The following is a 21856-nucleotide window of genomic DNA, read 5'->3' on the forward strand; positions in this document are numbered from 1 at the left end:
TGCCACCTAGCGGCAAAATAACTTTGACTGAGCAGGCAGCTTGGTGTGTAATGCATCGGAATAACAAAAGAATGCAGCAACGTGCATTTAATTGTACAAAGAAAAGGAGTCTTCAAGAAAAGGAAAACTAAGTTGGAACCAAAAATCATTTTAATATCTCCTTATATTACTTTAAAGTAAAAGTCTTATTTATATATAAGACTGAAACTTATGTAAAAATCAACATCATGACAATTAAAAAAAATTGATAATATCTGAACACCGTAATTCTTATTCTACATTTCTTCAAGTTTTCCACTAATCTCTGGCTCGAAGTCCTGAACATGGCATCCTTATAGCTTACAGTTTCGTACCAGTATTATGTAACTCACTGGAAGACCGGTGAGCTCAAATGGGACATGGTAAAGAAACACGTGTGATTATAAACTATTATTTTAATCTTCAGACAACTTATTTATTAAATTCAGAGAGAAAGTTTTCACTTACTAGTTCCACACTATACGTTATTCTATTAACTTTCATGATCAGAAGTTTCTCTGTGTAATATCTAGTGTAAAAGGTCAGGCTAGTATGTTTACATTTCGCAACGAAACACAGGTGGAGTCCATACTTTGATTGTATACATTCCCATGTCTGTTTTCAAGAAATGTATTAAGGGACGAAAATAGAATCGTTTGTACGGGATGTAAACTTATGTTGTTGCCTCATCAATGTCGCCGATCATGAAACCGATGCTCAAACACTTTTCTCTTAGTCTGCATCGAACCACGAACTGAATGTTTAAATTACCGCATTGAGTGACGAAGTTGAGCTACTTCAAACGATCTCCTAACTCTTCTCTTCCACCTATTTATTTTCCCACCAGTTCATCATTTTTCCATTTTTTTACAGATTAATTCGTCCACTCATATAACTGACGAGCTTTCTCTCAAAACGAGTTAATTCCACAAAAAAAAAAAAAAAAAAAAAAAAAAACTTTTTGCTGTATTCCTAGTATTCTTTTCAATCGTCAGAGATTTGCTGTATGTTTTCCCTCGAAATTCACTTCCATGAAGGCAGAGACAGAAATATAGCGATTTCATGCAAAGCAAGTTAAGTCCATAGCTCGATTTCCATCAAAACACGTTAAGTCCTTCCCGTATTTGTGCAGGAAACAGAAGTTTTTTAGACCTTCACATTTGTTTAGGAAACAGAAGTCCTTCGTGCATGAGCATTTGTTCAGGAAACAGCTGAGTATTTTAAGATGGTCGCTGCCAGTTAAAACATGGAGAACTACAGAGGTTTTCATAGTTATAAGTAGGGCCCGGAAACTGATGACCTAAAAGTCACAGAAAAATGACCTTAAATTTCTGAAAATACGACATTAAAATTTAGAAAAAGGCCATGATATTAATTGCAAAATGCAAACAAAATAATAACATAATTCCATCTATGGAAAATACATTCACACCAAATCCAGTCACTAACTGTCGCAAAAAAAACTTTCTCTGCTTTGCTTTTCTTTCGGAATTTTTATGTCTTCACTTGTGTGATACAATATGCTGACTGCGGGTACTGCGGCTGAAATATTTGTTCTGTTATGTTGAATGGGGGAAGCATGTAACACAAGTGATCAGGAGTCAAGACAGATGCAAAGGAAAATTCTTGTAAGACGAAATCGAATTGCGTAAGCAATCTGCAGTAGGTTCTCGAATATAGACTACGACTACACCGTAAAAAGAGTCCGTTCATATGCAGAAAAGAGTACAAGTGTAAGAAAAAGTAGAACATTTCCCAAGAAATGACCAATAGACAATAAAAGACCGAAAAATGCAAAATAAAAGTAGTCTATATTAGTTCGTGTTGAAGTGAAACGAGTTTGTATTGCAACGTCTGTGATGTCTCAGAAAAAAGATATTTGATCAACTTCCGAGCCTCAATTATAAGTGAAATAAACACTGGCGATTCGAATTATCGGCCAGAATATATGCAGGAGACAGCAAGCGAGTACCTAAGTGGTAGTCAATGTATCACGTGTACATACATAGTTCCGCGTACTGCTAGAAGTTTCGCCTTGTTATTGTCATTGTACGCCGTTGAGCCTAGGGCAGTAGGTAGCATCTTGTTGCGTGCATGTCGAAGTGTGTGATGAGAATTTTTGTTTAAACGTGAGGATAAATTTACAAACACAAACATGTTTTGTACTGTACCTGGGATTTTGGTCAATAAAAAGCATCACACAGAATTCCTATTAATTTATTTTTTAGAAATGGTCCTATGTAAAATACAGATTTAAACTTGGGATTTGTTTATTTTTTTAAGTTGGTTATTTAACGACGCTGTCTCAACTACTAGGTTATTTAGCGTCGATGAGATTGGTGACAGCGAGATGATATTTGGTGAGATGATGCCGAGGATTAGCTATAGATTACCTGGCATTCACCTTACGGTTGGGAAAAACCTCGGAAAAACCCAACCAGGTAATCAGCCAAAGCGGCGATCGAACCCGCGCCCGAGCGCAACTTCAGACCGGCAGGCAAGCGCCTTAACCGACTGAGCCACGCCGGTGGCCTGGGATTTATTATTTTACCTATGCTAAAAACATTATATTTGTGTATAACAGTGAGAAACCATCAGGTAACATTCAGTATAAATCGAAACAGCATTCACAGTTTTTTTCTTATTTCTGTCAAATTACTGAAAATGGACTGAACTCATTTTGGGAGAAAGCCATATAACGCCGTCCCATCCGTCCATTCACACAACTGTCTGTATGTCCGTCCGTCCATACATCAGTCTATGCATCTAATCAGTGACACAGCCATCCTCGTATTACATCCACACGTCGAAACAATCCAATGCTTCCTGGAGCACAAAGCCAGTGCATAAAAACGTGACGTCATACAATTTGATCTAGCTTGTTTTAATTTCCCGGTTTGAAATGCAGTGCACTCAGTGCAGGGACCACATAGGCCAGGGCACAGGGCGACAAATTCGTAGAGGCGGCAAAGTTTAGAGAAAAGAAAAAATCGACCTGAAAATACATTTTCACGTACACGAAAAAAGAGACTTAAGAACTACTTGCGCGTTTCTCAGACTAGGGAGAGTTTGAATTACCTGGCTGTACTAGCAATAGAAATGATCTGACTGTGAAACTGAATTTTGAGAATGTGATTCATGTGTTTGCTAATAACAAGTCAAGAAGAAAACCATCCATCCACTGACATTTTCTGTTGCCTCACTGAGTCATTTTACTGCATACTGTGTTATATTGTTCCAGTATACAGGCTTGAAGGGGGCTTATTACTAAAGGTAACACCACAACAGTTGTTCTTAGACTGTAGTTACGTCATGAATGATGTGAAGCCTGAAGTATGGCCAGATTACGACTGAAATGTGTTTTGTATCGCAGCAATTGGATGGGGATATGTTTCTCGTGCGTACAACCAACACTCTATGCATACCTAACCTTGTAGTCTCTGTGGGTAAATTCCTAGCTTTTCTTATTACATTAATTTACAGAGGTAACAGATCAAGTCAATGAGAACAAGTTTTCTCAGATAAATTTTTTGATACGCCAAATAATTTTGAGAGTACCAAATGTAACGTGTTATAACGCTGCAATGCTCGAGATCATTGCTCTGCAGTGGGGGCGAGTGTAACTACAATTATCAATTCCGCAAGACTTGCGAGAGGAGAATGTAAACAAAAATGTTTCATCAGATATTTCGAACAAATTACTGTACATTCGTAACACTTAACCTATTACTTAACATTATTTTAAACTTAATTTATTTTCTAAATTAATTTATTTTCAATTTCTTCAAGGATAGTAATTTAAATGGAATTACAGAATGTCTATTTGTAACACTATTATTTTGAGTTTACATCAAATGTAAAGGAATCTTTAATGGAAATAGTTTTTATAAGAAATCAACAGATACTGTGGATGTTAAATAGGTTTCATGATATTAAATTTAGAGTTAAAGTGGTTATAATATAATAAAAAATGTTAAAAAACAAACAATTTGCGTAATTGATTCAATACTTTATGTTTTCATCTACAATAATTTGATCGAAACGTATCTGACGAGACGGTTTTGTTTACATTGTCCTCTTACAAATCTTGTGGAATGGATGATTGTAGTTACACTCATCCCGAACTGAAGAGCAATGACTGTTATTATCGTGTGGTGCCTCTTCGTTAAATACGCAACGAAATTCACATCGTACAATAGTCACAGATTCAAATTTTGCCAGTCGCACTTTTCTTTGGACATCAATCTTGTACAATAATCATTGTTACAATGAAAATTACGGTATTGCATTTATTCGATTGTTACCGTCTTTTGTTATCTTCAGTGCCTCAAACTTACAGACGACAATCTTTCAGGGTTTTTTCACAGTCTAGCATATACAGTCACGAAGCTTGAGTTGTTGAGAGTACTACGAACAATAGACTGTGCCGGTACTATTTCACATTGTCTGTGATGAGGCGATACTAGCGATCCTAGTGGTTAGCAACTATCTATGGATGCATATTCCCTACGTATTGAGCTTCGTGACTGTATATACTAGACTGTTGTTTTATTTTCATCTAGCACCAATTCTGTACATTGCTATCTCTACTCATTCAAAAAATATAATCCTCTGAAACCCCACCATGACTATTGAGACACTGTGTATATTTTAAATAGTAATGGTGGTATACAAAATCCTTGTAACAATACTTTTGTTGTATTAAATTCTCTTGATGAACGATTTTAGATTTTAATATAACTGAATAAGAGTTACTTACTTACTGGCTTTTAAGGAACCCAGAGGTTCATTGCCGCCCTCACATAAGCCCGCCATTAGTCCCTATCCTGAGCAAGATTAATCCATTCTCTATCATCATATCCCACCTCCCTCAAATCCATTTTAATATTATCTTCCCTTCTACGTCTCGGCCTCCCTAAAGGTCTTTTTCCCTCCGGCCTCCCAACTAACACTCTATATGCATTTCTGGATTCGCCCATACGTGCTACATGCCCTGCCCATCTCAAAAGTCTGGATTTAATATTCCTAATTTATGTCAGATGAAGAATACAATGCGTGCAGTTCTGTGTTGTGTAACTTTCTCCATTCTCCTGTAACTTCATCCCTCTTAGCCCCAAATATTTTCCTAAGCACCTTATTCTCAAACACCCTTAACCTATGTTCCTCTCTCAAAGTGAGAGTCCAAGTTTCACAACCATAAAGAACAACCGGTAATATAACTGTTTTATAAATTCTAACTTTCAGATTTTTTGACAGCAGATTGGATGATAAAAGCTTCTCAACCGAATAATAACAGGCATTTCCCATATTTACTTGTGTTTAATTTCCTCCCGAGTATCATTTATATAAAAGAGAGCCTACACATATCTAGTACTGACAATGGAGTTAGGTTAGTCAACTTTGCCACAGCAGAGTTCGTATAGGTCAGTTTCTGTCAGATGCGTTTCCAATTCGCTGTGGGCTGAAGCAAGGAGATGCACTATCTCCTTTACTTTTTAACTTTGCTCTAGAGTATGCCATTAGGAAAGTCCAAGATAACAGAGAGGGTTTGGAATTGAACGGGTTACATCAGCTGCTTGTCTATGCGGATGACGTGAATATGTTAGGAGAAAATCCACAAACGATTAGGAAAAACACGGAAATTTTACTTGAAGCAAGTAAAGCGATAGGTTTGGAAGTAAATCCCGAAAAGACAAAGTATATGATTATGTCTCGTGACGAGAATATTGTACGAAATGGAAATATAAGAATTGGAAATTTATCTTTTGAAGAAGTGGAGAAATTCAAATATCTGGGAGCAACAGTAACAAATATAAATTATACTCGGGAAGAAATTAAACACAGAATAAATATGGGAAATGCCTGTTATTATTCGGTTGAGAAACTTTTATCATCCAGTCTGCTGTCAAAAAATCTGAAAGTTAGAATTTATAAAACAGTTATATTACCGGTTGTTGTTTATAGTTGTGAAACTTCGACTCTCACTTTGAGGGACGAACATAGGTTCAGGGTATTTGAGAATAAGGTACTTAGGAAAATATTTGGGATTAAGAGGGATGAAGTTACATGAGAATGGAGAAAGTTACACAACGCAGAACTGCACGCATTGTATTCTTCATCTGACATAAATTAGGAACATTAAATCCAGACGTTTGAGATGGGCAGGGCATGTAGCACGTATGGGCGAATCCAGAAATGCATATAGAGTGTTAGTTGGGAGGCCGGAGGGAAAAAGACCTTTAGGGAGGCGGAGACGTAGATGGGAAGATAATATTAAAATGGATTTGAGGAAGGTGGGATATGATAGAGAATGGATTAATCTTGCTCAGGATAGGAACCAATGGCGGGCTTATGTGAGGGCGGCAATGAACCTCCGGGTTCCTTAAAAGCCAGTAAGTAAGTATCATTTATATTTGTTACTGTTGCTCCAAGATATTTGAACTTGTTACAATTTGGAATATTTTCAAATTCCTGAAAAATTATGTAAGTTGTAGTATGTTTATTATCAAAAAATTCCTCCTCGAATACAGTAATTAAAAATGCCTACATGTAAGGAAATTTCCCTACATTTGGCCATACTGATATCAAGCAAGGTAAGCTCACTATAACCGGGATGTAACTGAGAAATAAACATCAGCAGAGACAGCATGATTACGTATGGAACTAGACTGTAGATTTCTGCACGGCGGCGGCGCAAGAAGAGAAGGCGATGATGCACAGAGATCAGAAAGCAGGGCGTGCCAATGAACTCACTTTTGCTTCGGACGGAAGTGCATAATCCGAAAGGCCAGACGTAAAATTTCGTAACCCTAAATCCGACAGCCAAGCCCATACCACGCAGTGTTTTAAGTTGGTTGCCAGCAAGTGGTGATTTTTACACTAGATATAAATAGCAAATATCGAGCCAATGCCAAAGTTTCGCAGCAACTCAACTCTACAGGCGAAAAGTGGCATATGTAGATCGGCTATCAGGATGCTCTGCGTACATCGCAATAACATTGGATCGCTGAATTTGACTTTACTGATTCCAATGACATAAGACGATGTATAGGCCTAACAAATGCAAATGTTGTGCAGTTACCGATAGTGAGGTTGAACACGTTCCTACCACTTTCTGTAGGTACTCATGGTAGCTTACTGCGTAGACAGATTATGTAAGTTAAAGGTCCGAAGTTCGAGGCACATTTATCTTATCCTTGTTGCCATGATATTCTAGTTCAGAAGCAGTCTATCATAACTAGTGGCCCTAGAAGTGATTTTATTTTATTTTAAAAGCAAATTGACATATTTTATATAGTAACACAGATAACATGACAATATAATTCTGTTGTAAATTTAGTATTTTTCTACGTTCTGTTATTCTTAAGATATTTATGAGAGGAACGAAGTACATGTATAAATAAAGAGGGAAAGAAGACAGAGGACGGACAATGGAATGTTTTCTTTTCTCAATCGTACTATCAGGGACTGGAATGATTTACCTTCAGACTTACTAAAGCCTTTACCAATAACCAAACATGTATTTAAAAATATGCTTAAGAGGACACTCAACTATATTTTGGAACTTTTTTCCTATTTGGCCAATCTTTTTCAAATTTGGAGAAAAAGTTTAATATACACATGGAAAGTAACATGCAAAATCTCAGCTTATTAGATCCAATAGGCTTACTTTTCAAAATAAAAAATATTTCAATTTTTAATCAATCATTAATTGAAATATCACTTTTAATTATCATTTTTTATTTTTTGGCTTTGTGCATTTGACTGTGACTTCTCAATGAATAGGGGAAGAATTCTGCGTATTGATTTAGTTCTGTCACGTAAATTAGTGTAGAAATTTAATTTTTCATTTCTATGACACTTTTTTCTCCAATTTTTAAGTTGAGTGTCCCCTTAAGGACTTTACTAACAGACGGTAGTATATTATGCACACTACTTAAAGGATGTAATTGATATTTTGTTATTTGAAGTGTTGTATCAGTGAAGAAGTGTGTTGTGTCAGTGAAGTGTGTTGTGCCAGTGAAGTGTGTTTCTGTCAGTGAAGTTTTATAGTTTATAGTGGCAGTACAGTGCATTTGAACAGTGGAATGTTTTTGAAGTGTTAGTCAAATCAGGATAGAATCAGTGAAATGTGTCGTAGTTCCAGTGCAGTGAGTGAGTTGACAGCGAAATGAGTGTAGTGCTGAAGGTACTAGTGCAGGTATATATCATACTCGCGGGTTTTAGTTCAAACTCAGGGTTAAGGTACAAATTAGATTTACTTTAAATGTTATTTTCAGTGATCGTGCTTCATTTAATTTAGGATGCTCCCTGTATTATTATTATTATTATTATTATTATTATTATTATTATTATTATTATTGCTAATTTATTATTAATTGTGTTTATTATTGTCATTATTGAGTGTAATTAGTTACCACTGCCACCAGATATATACCCATTTGCAGTGTGAAAAAATACATACATATATAAATAGGTTAAGATTTTCGACGTTTTGTTCCATAAACATCTCACAATAAAAAAAACGCGGCACAACAGTCCATTGAGAGTCAGGGCCGACCAGCCGACTGCTGTTCTCACGTCCACATGCTTTCGCAGAGGTAAAGATCATCCAATCAGAACGGAGTTGTCATGTGGTTAGCACGATGACCCCAGCCGTTACAGCCGGTTGTCGTAACGGATTCCGCTACCTAACATAGGTCCTCAAATGCATCATTTTGCACCCCCGTCCCATATACTGGCCCAAATTTCATGAGAAAATTCCTTTTCCATGACACTTGGACCAACGGGCATTCGGTAAAGCGAGTCCAGGCATAACGCCTTAAACCACGATGCTACGGCGTGTGATAAGCACCTCACAGTATCTTTCACAAACTCTTACAATACTGTCCTATAAATATCTCATTTACTGCCACAGAACTAGAATAAAGAGTGACCCACATATTAAAAATGGTAATAAGGATACGTTTGATCAAATCTTGATTTACAATCTGCATGGTCGCATATAGTGTTGGTTTAGTCGTGTGTAACGTCGCGTTCTTCGTAAATAATTAGCAAGTGTTTTAGTCATTGTGTAGCATAACGTTGCTCATTAGTTCATTACTAAGACTTATACAGGGTGTTTATTAATACTTGGAAAGACTACTCAAGCGGTACTTTATGAAAGGTATCGAAAAGAAAATAATAAATATGCAAATTTAAGCAAAAGAACGTGAAAAGTAAAATAAAAAGGATAAAATGAGCCCTTCTCAATTAAGTTACAATTTGGATAAATTTAATTCTTATATGAAGAACCATTGCAAATTGAAAAAGCTGACAAGCAAACGTTCTGATGGGGGCAGATAAAAAACTTTAATTTTTTTCTTCCACCATGTTAAGAATGTCAAAAAAAAGTGCTTGTACAAATTTTGGCCACTCGACCGCAATTACGAGACCGTCCAGAAAGTGATTTTCCCTGAGGCCGTTCATAGAAAAAAGCACAATTGCATAGAAATATCTATTGAAATAGATACAGCATTTGTTGCGCTATTTGTCAACATATCCCACACTGGAATTGAGACATCCGTCATATCATAGGATCAATTTTTGTGTCGTAGAAGTCAGCCGCCTCAGATCGGAACCAGCGTTTGACTGCGTCTGCACCTCTCTCTGTCGATGCCATGATATGAGAAATGTCTCAATTCCGATGAAAAATATGTTGAAAAATAGCTCAACAATTGCTGTGTGATTTTCAATAAATTTGGCCAATGAAACTGTTTTTTTTTTTCTGTTATTGGCCCCTGGCAAACTTATTTCTTTACGGCCCTCGTAATTGCGGTCGAGTGGCCAAAATTTGTATAAGCACTTATTTTGACATTATTAACATGGTGGAAGAAAAAAATAATAACTTTTTTATCTGCCCACATCAGAACGTTTGCTTGTGAATGTGGTGGAAGTTGAGCCATACAGTACCATCGCCAAGTGCTACCAATAATAATAATAATAATAATAATAATAATAATAATAATAATAATAATAATAATAATAATAATAATAACAGAGTTTATAAGTAAATTTAAAGTTTTTTTAATAATTTATTGATCGATAGGCGCATTTAGCGCTATACAGATCATTTCTAAATTAAATACAAATACAATGTGTGACTTTGAATTGAGGGCAGTCTAAATTTGGCTCCTCAGTGAACAAAAAATTGTTAATAAGTGATATACATAGGTTTGTGTGATGATAAATTTTGAATATAACATTAGGTCCATGAGAATTGGGCTCTTGATTCTGGTGGGAAATACGGACTTTCTTCCGAGAGAGTAGTTGACGAAGTCTGGAACATTTTATAGATTGTTATAGAACTTCTTAGCTTGTGAAGAAATAAACAGTTTGGTTGTATCAATACCAGTTTCTCAGTTTAGTTGGAGGATACGGACAAACCAAGGAGAATTGAGTGTAATTCGTAGGACTTTATTTTGAAATGACTGGATGCGTTTGATGTCACTTACTGCAGCTCCGCCCCTGACAGGACAGGAGGAAAGCAGTGGAAGTCGTAATAGAGATTAAATTTTTAGGGTGCTATTCATAGACATTTCGCAGCACGCGCTACGAGCGTACTAAGCTAGCCACTGGTTACTAGTACAGAATTCAAATCATATCCTATCGCTAACTCTGGTTTATGAATACGAAAAACGCTGAACATCCACCGGAAGCCCGCGCTAAAAATGTCTATGAATACGGCCCAAAGTGACTTGCACCAGGCCTACATTAAATATTTGTACGTTATTGTGTTGTGTATGCAATATGTTTAAAATCTTTATATATAATGTAATGTTTTTTGAAGGAGTAAACAGTTCCTGGCATACTAGCATTTGCTATATTTCAAGACAATAAAATATGCTTACGGTAAATGTTGAGCTCGATAATAAAGAAGTTTGAAGGTGACTTTGGAAACACAACCCCGCATTAGTCAGCTGTTCTAAGTATCACTCCCTCAATTTAGATTTTAGGGCTAACATCTGGTATGTGGACTTTGGATCCCGCCCAGAAGGAAGTCCACACGTTATACTGCACTTACATATTACGAGCATAAAGTAAAATTAATCGCTAAAGTATAATCTTAGAAAAAGAACAACAAGAACATGGCGACTATAACTAAATCACCAATTTTTCTTTTCACAGCATTCCGCAATTTCAGTACATTGCTAGTCTCATGTGTTTTATTGCAGCTCACTTTTAGTGTAGTAAATTCCGTATGTATTTCCGGGTAGAATGGGGATATTCCTGGGTGGTCTTAGAATCATAACAATATCATAACGTTACGCAGATCTGCTTTATTAATATATAGTATCGAGCATTTTCTATGAGGTAAATCATCACTTGTCCGTGCATTCTCCGTCCTTTAGAAAAATATTCCACTCTGAAGTGAGAGCCAAGATTTTAACAGCTGTTTACTTTCTTATAAATGGATCGCAGTTTTTATGGTGTGAAGAGGCGGTTTCTCTATTACTCATCCAATGAGGCCAAACGTCGACTAGAAAGTTGTCACAACTCTATGAAATATGCTCGTAATAAAATGTACGTAAAAAATTTCTAAAAATACCTCAAAATTTGTTTTGCAAATTACTTGCATCGGAAGATATAACAAGCTCACATAATGCAGCCAACAAGTTTTGTGGCAAATATTTCATTTTCAGTCAACAATTACAGAGTGCCTTGGCCATGTTTTTTTTTTTCGTTCAGCAATCGATGTATCGTACACCATTTCTAAGTCCTTAGGATCGCTCATCAAGCACGTCATTCACTGTTTAGTGCCATCTTATCGATTCGGTCACAGCATTTAGGTCTGACGGAGTTCACGTGAACAGCAACGCCCCTCCATCTCCTTGTGATGTTCCTCTGCAGCCTCTTCAGATCGATGGCATCTGTTCGCAATTCACGCGCATGAATCTGCTACATCCTTAACCAGATTCCACGCCGTTGATTCCACGACTCACCAAGGCGCCATCTATCCGAGAGAGCTACACTCCCCCTGTCTGCTGCAGTCCGCTAATTGAAATCCCTTGCAGCTTCTCGGGGTATGTGCAGCTCCTGCAGACAGATGTCGTCTGTACAGGAAACCTAACCAGCAATTCTGCTTTAAGTGGTTGAGGGAAAAACTCGGAAGAACCTCAACCAGGTAACTTGTCCCAACCAGGAATTGAACCCGGGCCCGCTCGTTTCACGGCCAGGCAGACTAACCGTTACTCCACAGCTGTGGACATCGTAAGCCACATACTGATGATTTAATAGGGCAGTAGTTAATTTTTTACGTGAATACGTCTATAAGTTCGGTCCAGTACTAGAATGCCAACCCAGAAAGTTAACCGACACATTTTCAGGCTAGTTTTGTCGCGCATATGATTTCTGAACTACTGTACACCATATATTCCAATGAAGTAAACGGCGATCGACAGACGAAGGATCAATGTATGTATGTGTTAATGTATGTATGTATGTATGTATGTATGTATGTATGTATGTATGTATGTATGTATGCATGCATGTATGCATGTATGTGTGTATGTATGTACGTGTGTATGTATGTGTGTATGCATGTATGTGTGTATGTATGTACGTATGTATGTGCATGCATGCATGTATGTATGTATGTATGTGTGTATGTGTATGTATATATGTATGTGTGTATGTATGTATTTATGTATGTATGTGTCTGTATGTATGTATGTGTCTGTCTGTATGTATGTATGTATGTATGTATGTATGTATGAATGTGTGTATGCATGTATGTGTGTATGCATGTATGTGTGTATGTATGTACGTATGTATGTGTGTATGCATGTATGTATGTATGTGTGTATGTATGTGTGTATGCATGTATGTATGTATGTATGTGTGTATGTATGTATGTATGAATGTATGTATGCATGTATGTGTGTATGTACGTACGTATGTATGTGTGTATGTATGTATGTATGTATGTGTATGTATGTATGTACGTATGTATGTGTGCATGTATGTATGTATGTATGTATGTATGTGTGTGTGTATGTATGTATGTGTGTATGTATGTATGTATGTGTGTATGTATGTATGTATGTGTGTATGTATGTATGTGTGTATGTGTATATGTATGTATGTATTTATGTATGTATGTGTATGTATGTATGTGTGTATGTATGTATGAATGTGTGTATGTATGTACGTATGTATGTGTGTATGCATGTATGTATGTATGTGTGTGTATGTATGTACGTATGTATGTGTCTGTATGTATGTATGTATGTATGTATGTATGTATGTATGTATGTATGTATGTATGTGTCTGTATGTAGGGGAGAGTCGGGTAGTATCGGACATCGGGTAATATCGGACAGTGCGTTTCTTTCATCTACCACCATATGGTAGAACCTGAATGACATGGTTACGTTTCTCTATCCGACATCCCAGAAACGTAACCATGTCAATCAGGTACTATCATCGTGTGGTAGATGAAAGAAACTCACTGTCCGATATTACCCGATGTCCGATACTAACCGACTCTCCCCTATGTATGTATGTATGTATGTATGTATGTATGTATGTATGTATGTATGTATGTATGTATGTATGTATGTATGTACGTACGTATTTTTTATTTCAGTAGGTTATTTTACGACGCTTTATCAACATCTTAGGTTATATAGCGTCTGAATGAGATGAAGGTGATAATGCCGGTGAAATGAGTCCGTGGTCCAGCACCGAGTTACCCAGCATTTGCTCGTATTGGGTTGAGGGAAAACCCCGGAAAAAAACTTCAACCAGATAACTTGCCCCGATCAGGAATCGAACCCGGGCCACCTGGTTTCGCGGCCAGACGCGCTAGCCGTTACTCCACAGGTGTGGACTGTATGTATGTATGTATGTATGTATGTATGTATGTGTGAATATATGTACAGTACGTACTATGTATATGTATGTAGTAAAGCGAAAATTTGTAGTCTCTGACTATAATGTTATGTAAGGCAGGCAGTAGAAATTCTAAATCTGTAATAACGCTTGTGGCCGGATTTCATTCCATTCGGCTGGGTGCCTCTTGGTGTACAAATTTCCATTTCTACCAATTGGCTACAGTAAGAAAATGCATGGACAAAGGAAGCCACGTATTGAGTCACTTATGAAGTAAAACACATATCCACATCTGACCGATCATAAATAGGTAGTAACTCATCCAATTTATTTTCAAATCTACAACCGCCTACATCTTAAGCGATCGTTTCTTTTTAACTGCCAGTGTAGGCCTATGTTTAAATTTTTAAATCATCAATAGCTCAATGTAATAGTAATATGCGTTACAAAGCGGTATGTTGAAGTTTTCATGTTCGAGGAAAAGTTTGAAAAAGCGAAACGTAGTTGAGCTTTTTTAAATTCCGAGAATTGAAACAAAACATACCGCTGGTGTATCGTACATTATTTTGTGCGAAGATCGTTTATTACATACCTGAAAGAGGAATTTCTAATTAGTTGCAATGAAATCATCTTGGTTTCTGTTCAATGACGGCAAATTTGCAAAAAAAAATATATATATCTATCTTCAACACTGTTGCTTTAAAATGTTTTCTGTGTTTACTATACTCCAACAGGCCGTGATATACGTCTGTCTTTTTTTCCTCCAGTCTATGATGGGTCTGGAATCTTATTGATTTTTTCACGGCTTCCTTAATGTTACTTGCATCACGAATGCAGTGACTTTAGTGGAGATGTAGAGTTTAGTTAATTTTTGCAAATATTTAAAAACAATAATTAACAGTGCAATTTAGGTGAAATTGCAGTGGTAAGTTCCCAATTTATAATTATTACTATATTGAACGTCTCTAAAAATAAGATGTTAAAAGCCTAAAGCAGTAAAATCAATATGTCACTTAAGCGGTAAGAAGAGGGAAATTATTATGTGTGTTAGGTTGGGAATACTGAATGTGGAATTTTAGACTTTCCGCGGACTGGTTTTGTGCGGAAACCAAGCAAATACGCACGATCTCGCACAAAAGCAATTTGATAAGTGATGTAGCCTACTGTATGCATATTTCGATGTGTTTCAGCCGTACCGCACAACCCCGCTGGTATTGCCTGGGGCTAAAGTGAAAAAGGATGCGGCACCTACGTCGTCGTACCTGCGTCACCACCCGAACCCCATGTTCCGAGCACCCCCGTCACACTACGATCCTACAGCTGAAGTGCTCATGAAACAGAAGGTAGGTAACTGTCGCGTCTCAGCGTTGAGCTGTATCATGAACAACACTGTAGCTACGGTTCTTTACAAAATAGCTAATGCACCTGCAAAGTACTTACAACATACTGTAGATAGCATGAAAGTAACGCAAAACTTAGCCACATTATGTAGACCATTGCAATATTACCATCTGTACTCAAGTATTATAATTACAGCTGTCTGTTATTAAATACAGAACAAATCCAGAAAGTAAGTTCCAATTACCTGTATCTAAGTGAAGTAATATTTTCGATATTATCATAATAAAAGGTGCGGCAAAACATTCTCCCTAATTTAAAGTTTAAATAAAAAACAGATGGATCAAAATAAGGAAACTTTATTAATATGAATGGTATCTTAACAGTGGGAATTTTTCATTTTTTGAATAACGTGTCTCTCAAGTGGTGTCCTTCACTATCAATTCATTGTTGAATGCGACTTCGGAAATTCTGCATCACTCTAACTAGCATTTCTTGAGGAATAAGACCAATTTCTTCCTGTACTGCATTTCTTAAGTCTGGCAAAGTCCTCGGCCGATGTTTGAACACCTCAGCCTTAAGATGCCCCGAGAGAAAAACATTGCAGAGTGCAAGGTCTGGTGATCGTGCTGGCCAGGGGACGTCGCCACGTGAAGAAATTAAGCGTCCGGAAAACATCTGTCTCAGGACTTGGAGAGAAATCTGAGCTCTGTGAGAGGTGGCTCCGTCCTGCTGAAACCATACCTGGTCAACCTGCAGCGCATTGAGTCTTGATGCCAAAAAATTGTGGTCATAAAAGTGTACCGCTGAGAGTTTACTGTCACAGTAGCACTATCATCTTCAAAAAAGTAAGGACCAAGTATCCTGATTCTTGCAACCGCGCACCATACAGTAACACGGTCGTTATGTAGAGGTTTTCCATGAAATTCACGAGGGTTCTGTCCACTCCAATATCGGACATTTTGATGATTCACGTATCCCGATAAGTGAAAATGTGTAATGCAGATGTTGAAGATGCTGTGGTTCTTTTTAGTGATGAAGCACGATCACCAGGCCTTGCACCCTGCGATTTTTTTCTATGGGGGCATCTTAAGGTTGAGGTGTTCAAACATCGGTCGAGGACTTTGCCAGACCTAAGAAATGCAGTACAGGAAGAAATTGGTCTTATTCCTCAAGAAATGCTAGTTAGAGTGATGCAGAATTTCCGAAGTCGCATTCAACAATGAATTGATAGTGAAGGACACTACTTGAGAGACACGTTATTCAAAAAATGAAAAACTCCCACTGTTAAGATACCATTCATATTAATAAAGTTTCCTTATTTTGATCCACCTCTTTTTTATTTAAACTTTAAATTAGGGAGGATGTTTTGCCGGACCCTTTATTACACATCCTGTTTGTAACTTCTGCACTTAAATTGTAACTTTACAAATCTACGATTACCGTTGATCTAAATTTGAAAATGTTGTCCCATAGAGGATGTTGCTCCGCATAAATTCACCGTGTCTCTCTTTAGCTTAGTATTACCATAGCTGCTCAACATGCCGTATTCATGTCTCGTAATTCAATATTGTAAACCGATGCATTTTTAATGTTGGCAAATTTACAAACAAATCTGACAGAAATTATATTGTGACATGCAACGAAAATAAATCAACTTCAACTGTTTCCATGGTAACGGGAATAACTGAAACAATAAAGACAGCCATGGACTATAATGAGGTCAATGAAGAGTTTTGACTTTCATCATATTACCTGGATACGGAAGCATTTCAGAACACTACTTTGTTAAGAAAAAAGTAATTTAACTACATGCCTTCTACCACACCTGACCTCTCCTGACACCACATATTCATGGTCATCCTTTTATATCATCGCCTTCAAGGCGCCCTAACCTCAGAAGTGGGTTACACATAAGCCAATGCCAGGAGAGAAGACCAGAAATGTCGAAAAGACAATCTGGTGGGATTGGAGATAAAAAAAAATCCAAGATGTGCACGAATTGATTTTCGTGCTAAGGGTTCTCTAATAATTTTCCCTTAAAATCAAGTTACTGTATTATAAATTGCGTTTCATTCTCTACAGAAAAAGTGTCATCTGAGGTAAAATTTTTCTTAACGAGTTTTGGAAAAGAGCTCTTCAATTAGGAACAGTTATTCCGAAATATCTCGTATAGTCAGTTCAAAATGTTGCTAATAGCAACTAAATACTGCCTTTTGTATGAAAGAAGACATACAATGTTATATAAACACCAAATTAATTTAAACCAATTTAAGACCCGATTAAGTATGTTTGATAGATTAAGACAAACAATAATTAATTGACTAATTATTTAGAGCAATCGTTTACACTGACAAATGTAATTATAATACACTGAGCAGTAATTTGAATAGAATGCATGAGTTACACACAAGTATAAGACAGAAAGAGATATGAAAACAGAAGAAAGATAAGGAAGACATACTTCAGGAGGTAAAATAGTCAACTGAACATTAATTTCCAGACCTCCTTAGATTTTACAGAGAAAATGAACAAAATTAATAAATTATCATTAATATATTAATTATTCTCAATAAACAAAAAGTAAATTTAATTACAAACTATCCTTCGTACACTTTTATAACAACTCTGAGAATGTAAGATACAAGTATTCCTAAAAAAAATTCCCTTTGACAAATAAATCTTATGAAACGGGATGTTGGTATCAAACACGCTCACAGATTTTTGAACAAGAATTTTTTAATCCTGTTGGTCTCTCACGATAAATGCCAACATATCTTAAGTTGGACTAAGGCTGTTTCCTTCCAAATTCTTTCTATTCATCAATTTTTAGACTCATCTAATTATCTTAGTGAAGGTGAATAATCTCATCATTAACTAAACATACAAAAAACAGGACTAATGAACTTAAAATATTTTCACATCTAATTACTCGTTCTAAATAAGGAAGATCAAGGATGTATTATTCAGAAGAGGTTTGGATATGCTCAATTGCTGATGAAAAATGTAAACATCCAATACAGAAAATTTCCAAACGTTTCGATGACTTGACCCACCCTCCGTCTACAGGAAAAGAACAGGATGAAAATAAAAATGTATCTAGTACTTGTTTGGATTGTTTCAAATTCTAAATACAAGTGAATTGTAATACAAAAAAGTCCAGCCTAAACCTACCAATACTTACACTTGAAAGCCAATGTCGTATCTGAGAAATATATCCTCCTACAATCACATTTTGTGGCTCCTTGAGTCATTTACAAAAAGACATATCCAAACCGGTGCTTCTTATGCTACGAAAACTAAATCAGATTTAAAATGAAATGAAGAGCTAATAAGAGCTTAAAAATGTGATTAATTAAGAAATGAAAATTTTTAAGCTCTCATAATAACTTTTATACTCGACCATGACGAAATGTAGTAATTATACACCTGGTAGCAGTCCTTTAATGCATGTCATTAAAGTACACCTACTCATTAAAGTACAGGTCTTCAGCCAATCACAAGTCAACTTTGTACCGTTATATCGATTATTCTCGGATATGCAATCGATAGACAATTAGCGAAAAGTCACGGAGGCTGGAAATCCAATACTGTCGCAGAAGGTTATGTTCTGTTACTATAATAATTAGCGTTAATTGGTAATAATATTCAAATAAATTCAAATTGTCATCTCGTTTTTCAATTCTAAATCAATTTCCAGGTTATATCAGACTAATGTTCATTCTTATTCTGTGCCGAGGTCAATGACATTCGGCCTCGGAAAAAATCAATACTTTCGCGTCTGCGCACATCTCACAATTCAGGTCAGTTCGCACATAACCATAAAAAGACCTAATTTTCAATACTTTCAAGTTAGAAATATGGTGGAGCATAAAAAGTCGCATGAAACTTGCTTGCGCTCGTTTCATAAACAATCATACTTGCGTCTTAATTACTACCATTATAGGCTCGTTGCAAAATGTACTATTCTCTTCTCCTCCGCTTTGCGGAGGCTATCGAAACGTCACTGTTCAACATCACAGTGTTGCCAAATAAAACCATTAAATAAACTAATTTAGCTCCAGTGCATAAATTTTGGATAACAGAAATAATATAAAAGTTACATCAAATAATTCCATAACTTCTCCACAGTATTGCTGGTTGAAACATATGCTTTATTTTAAAACATGTTCAGTATTTCGGTATGAAAGGTAATTTGTAAGTAATAAATGTACTAAATGTTGGAAATTAAAGCTGTTCAACTTTTAAAATAACAAACATAGTTAAAGATAATAGTTACATTCAAATTAACTAGGATATCTGATAAATAAAATACCAATACTAAACAAGTGGGAATGTGTTAAATTGACTACCGTGGGGCTTGTTGGCGTGTCCTGCAGGTTGCAGACACTGTACTTCAGAGAGTTGCAGGTGAAGAGGCAGCAGCTTCGAAACAGGTTTGTTGCAGATCAATGAGCTGTGTGGTTTGCAGTGTTGCGATTTCTATGTATGTTTTTGTACCTCATGGAGACCAATAAACTATCCACTAAATGATAGATTTGTGGTAAGACGTCAGCATTGTGAATCCTATAGGACAAAGTTCACAAGTTACCACTAGCAAGTGTGTAAAAATGCACATCGTTTACTCCGGTTTATTTGCTATTTCTTTTAATTTACATTTTAGAAAATAATCGACCTTGACCGCCCAGCAGGTACCGCTCTATCTGTTAGTTTAAATGAGGAACAAAACAGAAGCCAATGGCGGGTTATTCTTAAGAGGTTTGGAGAGGACATTTCCCACATATACAGGGTGTAACTAATGTGCTTCAAAACTTTGGGGAACATTCCTCACACCTAGATAATGATAATATGTTATATGAACATCGCCGGAGCGAATTTTTCTCCTCTAATAACAATAATTATTACCATAACAGATAAATTCTGTAGAACCAAAAATTAATCTTTACGTAGATGTAGCATTCAGATAAATTCATCTGATTTTCACATAAATGTATTTATTAGAGATAATACTTTTTCACGTGAAAGAATGAAAAATAAAGAGTGACCTATGATGTTTTCACATTGCTGACATTACGTTTCTTCAATTTTAACCAGATTTTCCTGACATTCAGGCCTATATCCTGGTTTACTTCTTTGTGAATATACAGTGTGTGAACCTGGTAACATATCAATCACCTAAAAACATTTTGTTTTTCTATATTTTAATTCAAAAGAACTGTGTATTACATGTGATTATTATAAACGCACATATTGGATCGTCAAACCAAACTATATCATGCTAGAAATAGATCAACATGCAGTGTGATAAGAAAAAAAAACTAGATTTTCATAATGTTAGCTACTCGTATATTGATGAAACATATTTTTAAAACAAATGTATCAGATAGAAACAAACCATCACACAATATTAAATAGTTTTCACGTACTTTGCTTGTACGTAATAACCTAAACTCAGTACATGAACAATATGAATCAATGCAAAAAGACGGACCATATCCGGGGCCTATTATACGCACTAATATTATGTCAATAAATTCGGTTGTAAATCATGAAACTGTCTTTAATTCAGCTCTATACTTACACGCGAGTTAACATTGAAAAATAAAGGTTGACAAATTTGAACGATAATAAAGAATTCTGCCTTGCTGTAGCGGACAGAGTAGCCGGTCGTTGCAACATGTGCATAACTTATAAACATCTGTAAGCTCATTCCCTTGATCTCACAAAGATTTGTAACTATTTTTCAGTATTAAATCTTTGTAATATCCGACACTGAATGATTTATTTTCTGTGAACTCATTTATTGGAACAGCTAGAATATACAGGGTGAACCGTAAGTAATTTCATTAATTTCAGGGCGTTATTCTTTGAGATATTTCAAACAAACACGATTAATACAATTTTGCTCGTTTTTGCTTCGTTTTCAAGATCAAAATTATTTTATCTGAAATATTTCATATTGTGTTTTGGAAGTCAATTTAAGACAGCAATGTATTACGATAATAAATTATTGAAAGCAATTTAGTTTTCTCCTTTAAATGTACAGAAATTTGATCCGAACAAATATAACTTTTCATTCTGCAAAGGAATTTTTCAATGTTACATTTGTTCGGATCAAGTTTCTGCATATTTAAAGGTCAAAATTGAATTATCATAATACACTGCTCTCTTAAATTGACTGAGCATATTGGGAATTAAATCAATGGCTTTTCCAAAACATGCTACGAAATGTTTCATACAGTAGAACCTCTATTATCCGTGGTAATGAAGGGGATGGACTGAACGGTTGATCGAAAAAATCGGATAATCCGTACCATGGAAGATTTTGCAATTTCCTCCATGTCTTGTATTTAACTCGCTAGTTAGTTGATCAGAAGTTCATTAATTTAAGTCTGGTTGTCAACTAGGGGTTTTTAAGAAGCAAGGAAGCCCTTTGTAATGAGCCTCAGGAAAGATAGGAATGAAGGAGGTTTCATGCTGTAGATTTACATATCTCTTTACACTTTACCGTTGTTCTCTTTTCATTAAATCGCGCAGTTGTAACGCCTATCTCGTATTCTGATGCGATATGAGCCACAGTTTCTCTTTCTCAAGCCATTCAATTATTTCCATATTTTTTCGATACTCA

At 36.1% G+C, this 21856-nt stretch overlaps 2 protein-coding genes across 9 annotated transcripts in view; one reads left to right on the forward strand and one right to left on the reverse strand.

The window, feature by feature from the left end:
* Positions 1–21856, reverse strand: part of MICU1 (Mitochondrial calcium uptake 1) — a 343655-nt gene that overhangs the window by 314362 nt on the left and 7437 nt on the right. The gene's annotated exons all lie outside the window — the stretch shown is intronic.
* The window catches only part of Zasp66 (PDZ_signaling and DUF4749 domain-containing protein Zasp66), a 175045-nt gene that overhangs the window by 126702 nt on the left and 26487 nt on the right, over positions 1–21856 (forward strand). For 5 of the 8 annotated variants that reach the window (XM_069849143.1, XM_069849144.1, XM_069849145.1 and 2 more), the window contains 2 exons: positions 15081–15233; positions 19608–19664. In XM_069849143.1, the coding sequence (XP_069705244.1) occupies positions 15081–15233; positions 19608–19664 (210 nt within the window). The remainder of the gene's footprint in view (positions 1–15080; positions 15234–19607; positions 19665–21856) is intronic. The other 3 variants (XM_069849146.1, XM_069849147.1, XM_069849150.1) reach the window with 1 other exon arrangement.

The sequence above is a fragment of the Periplaneta americana genome, chromosome 16, assembly GCF_040183065.1.
Source record: "Periplaneta americana isolate PAMFEO1 chromosome 16, P.americana_PAMFEO1_priV1, whole genome shotgun sequence".
Classification (NCBI taxonomy): Eukaryota; Metazoa; Arthropoda; class Insecta; order Blattodea; family Blattidae; genus Periplaneta; species Periplaneta americana.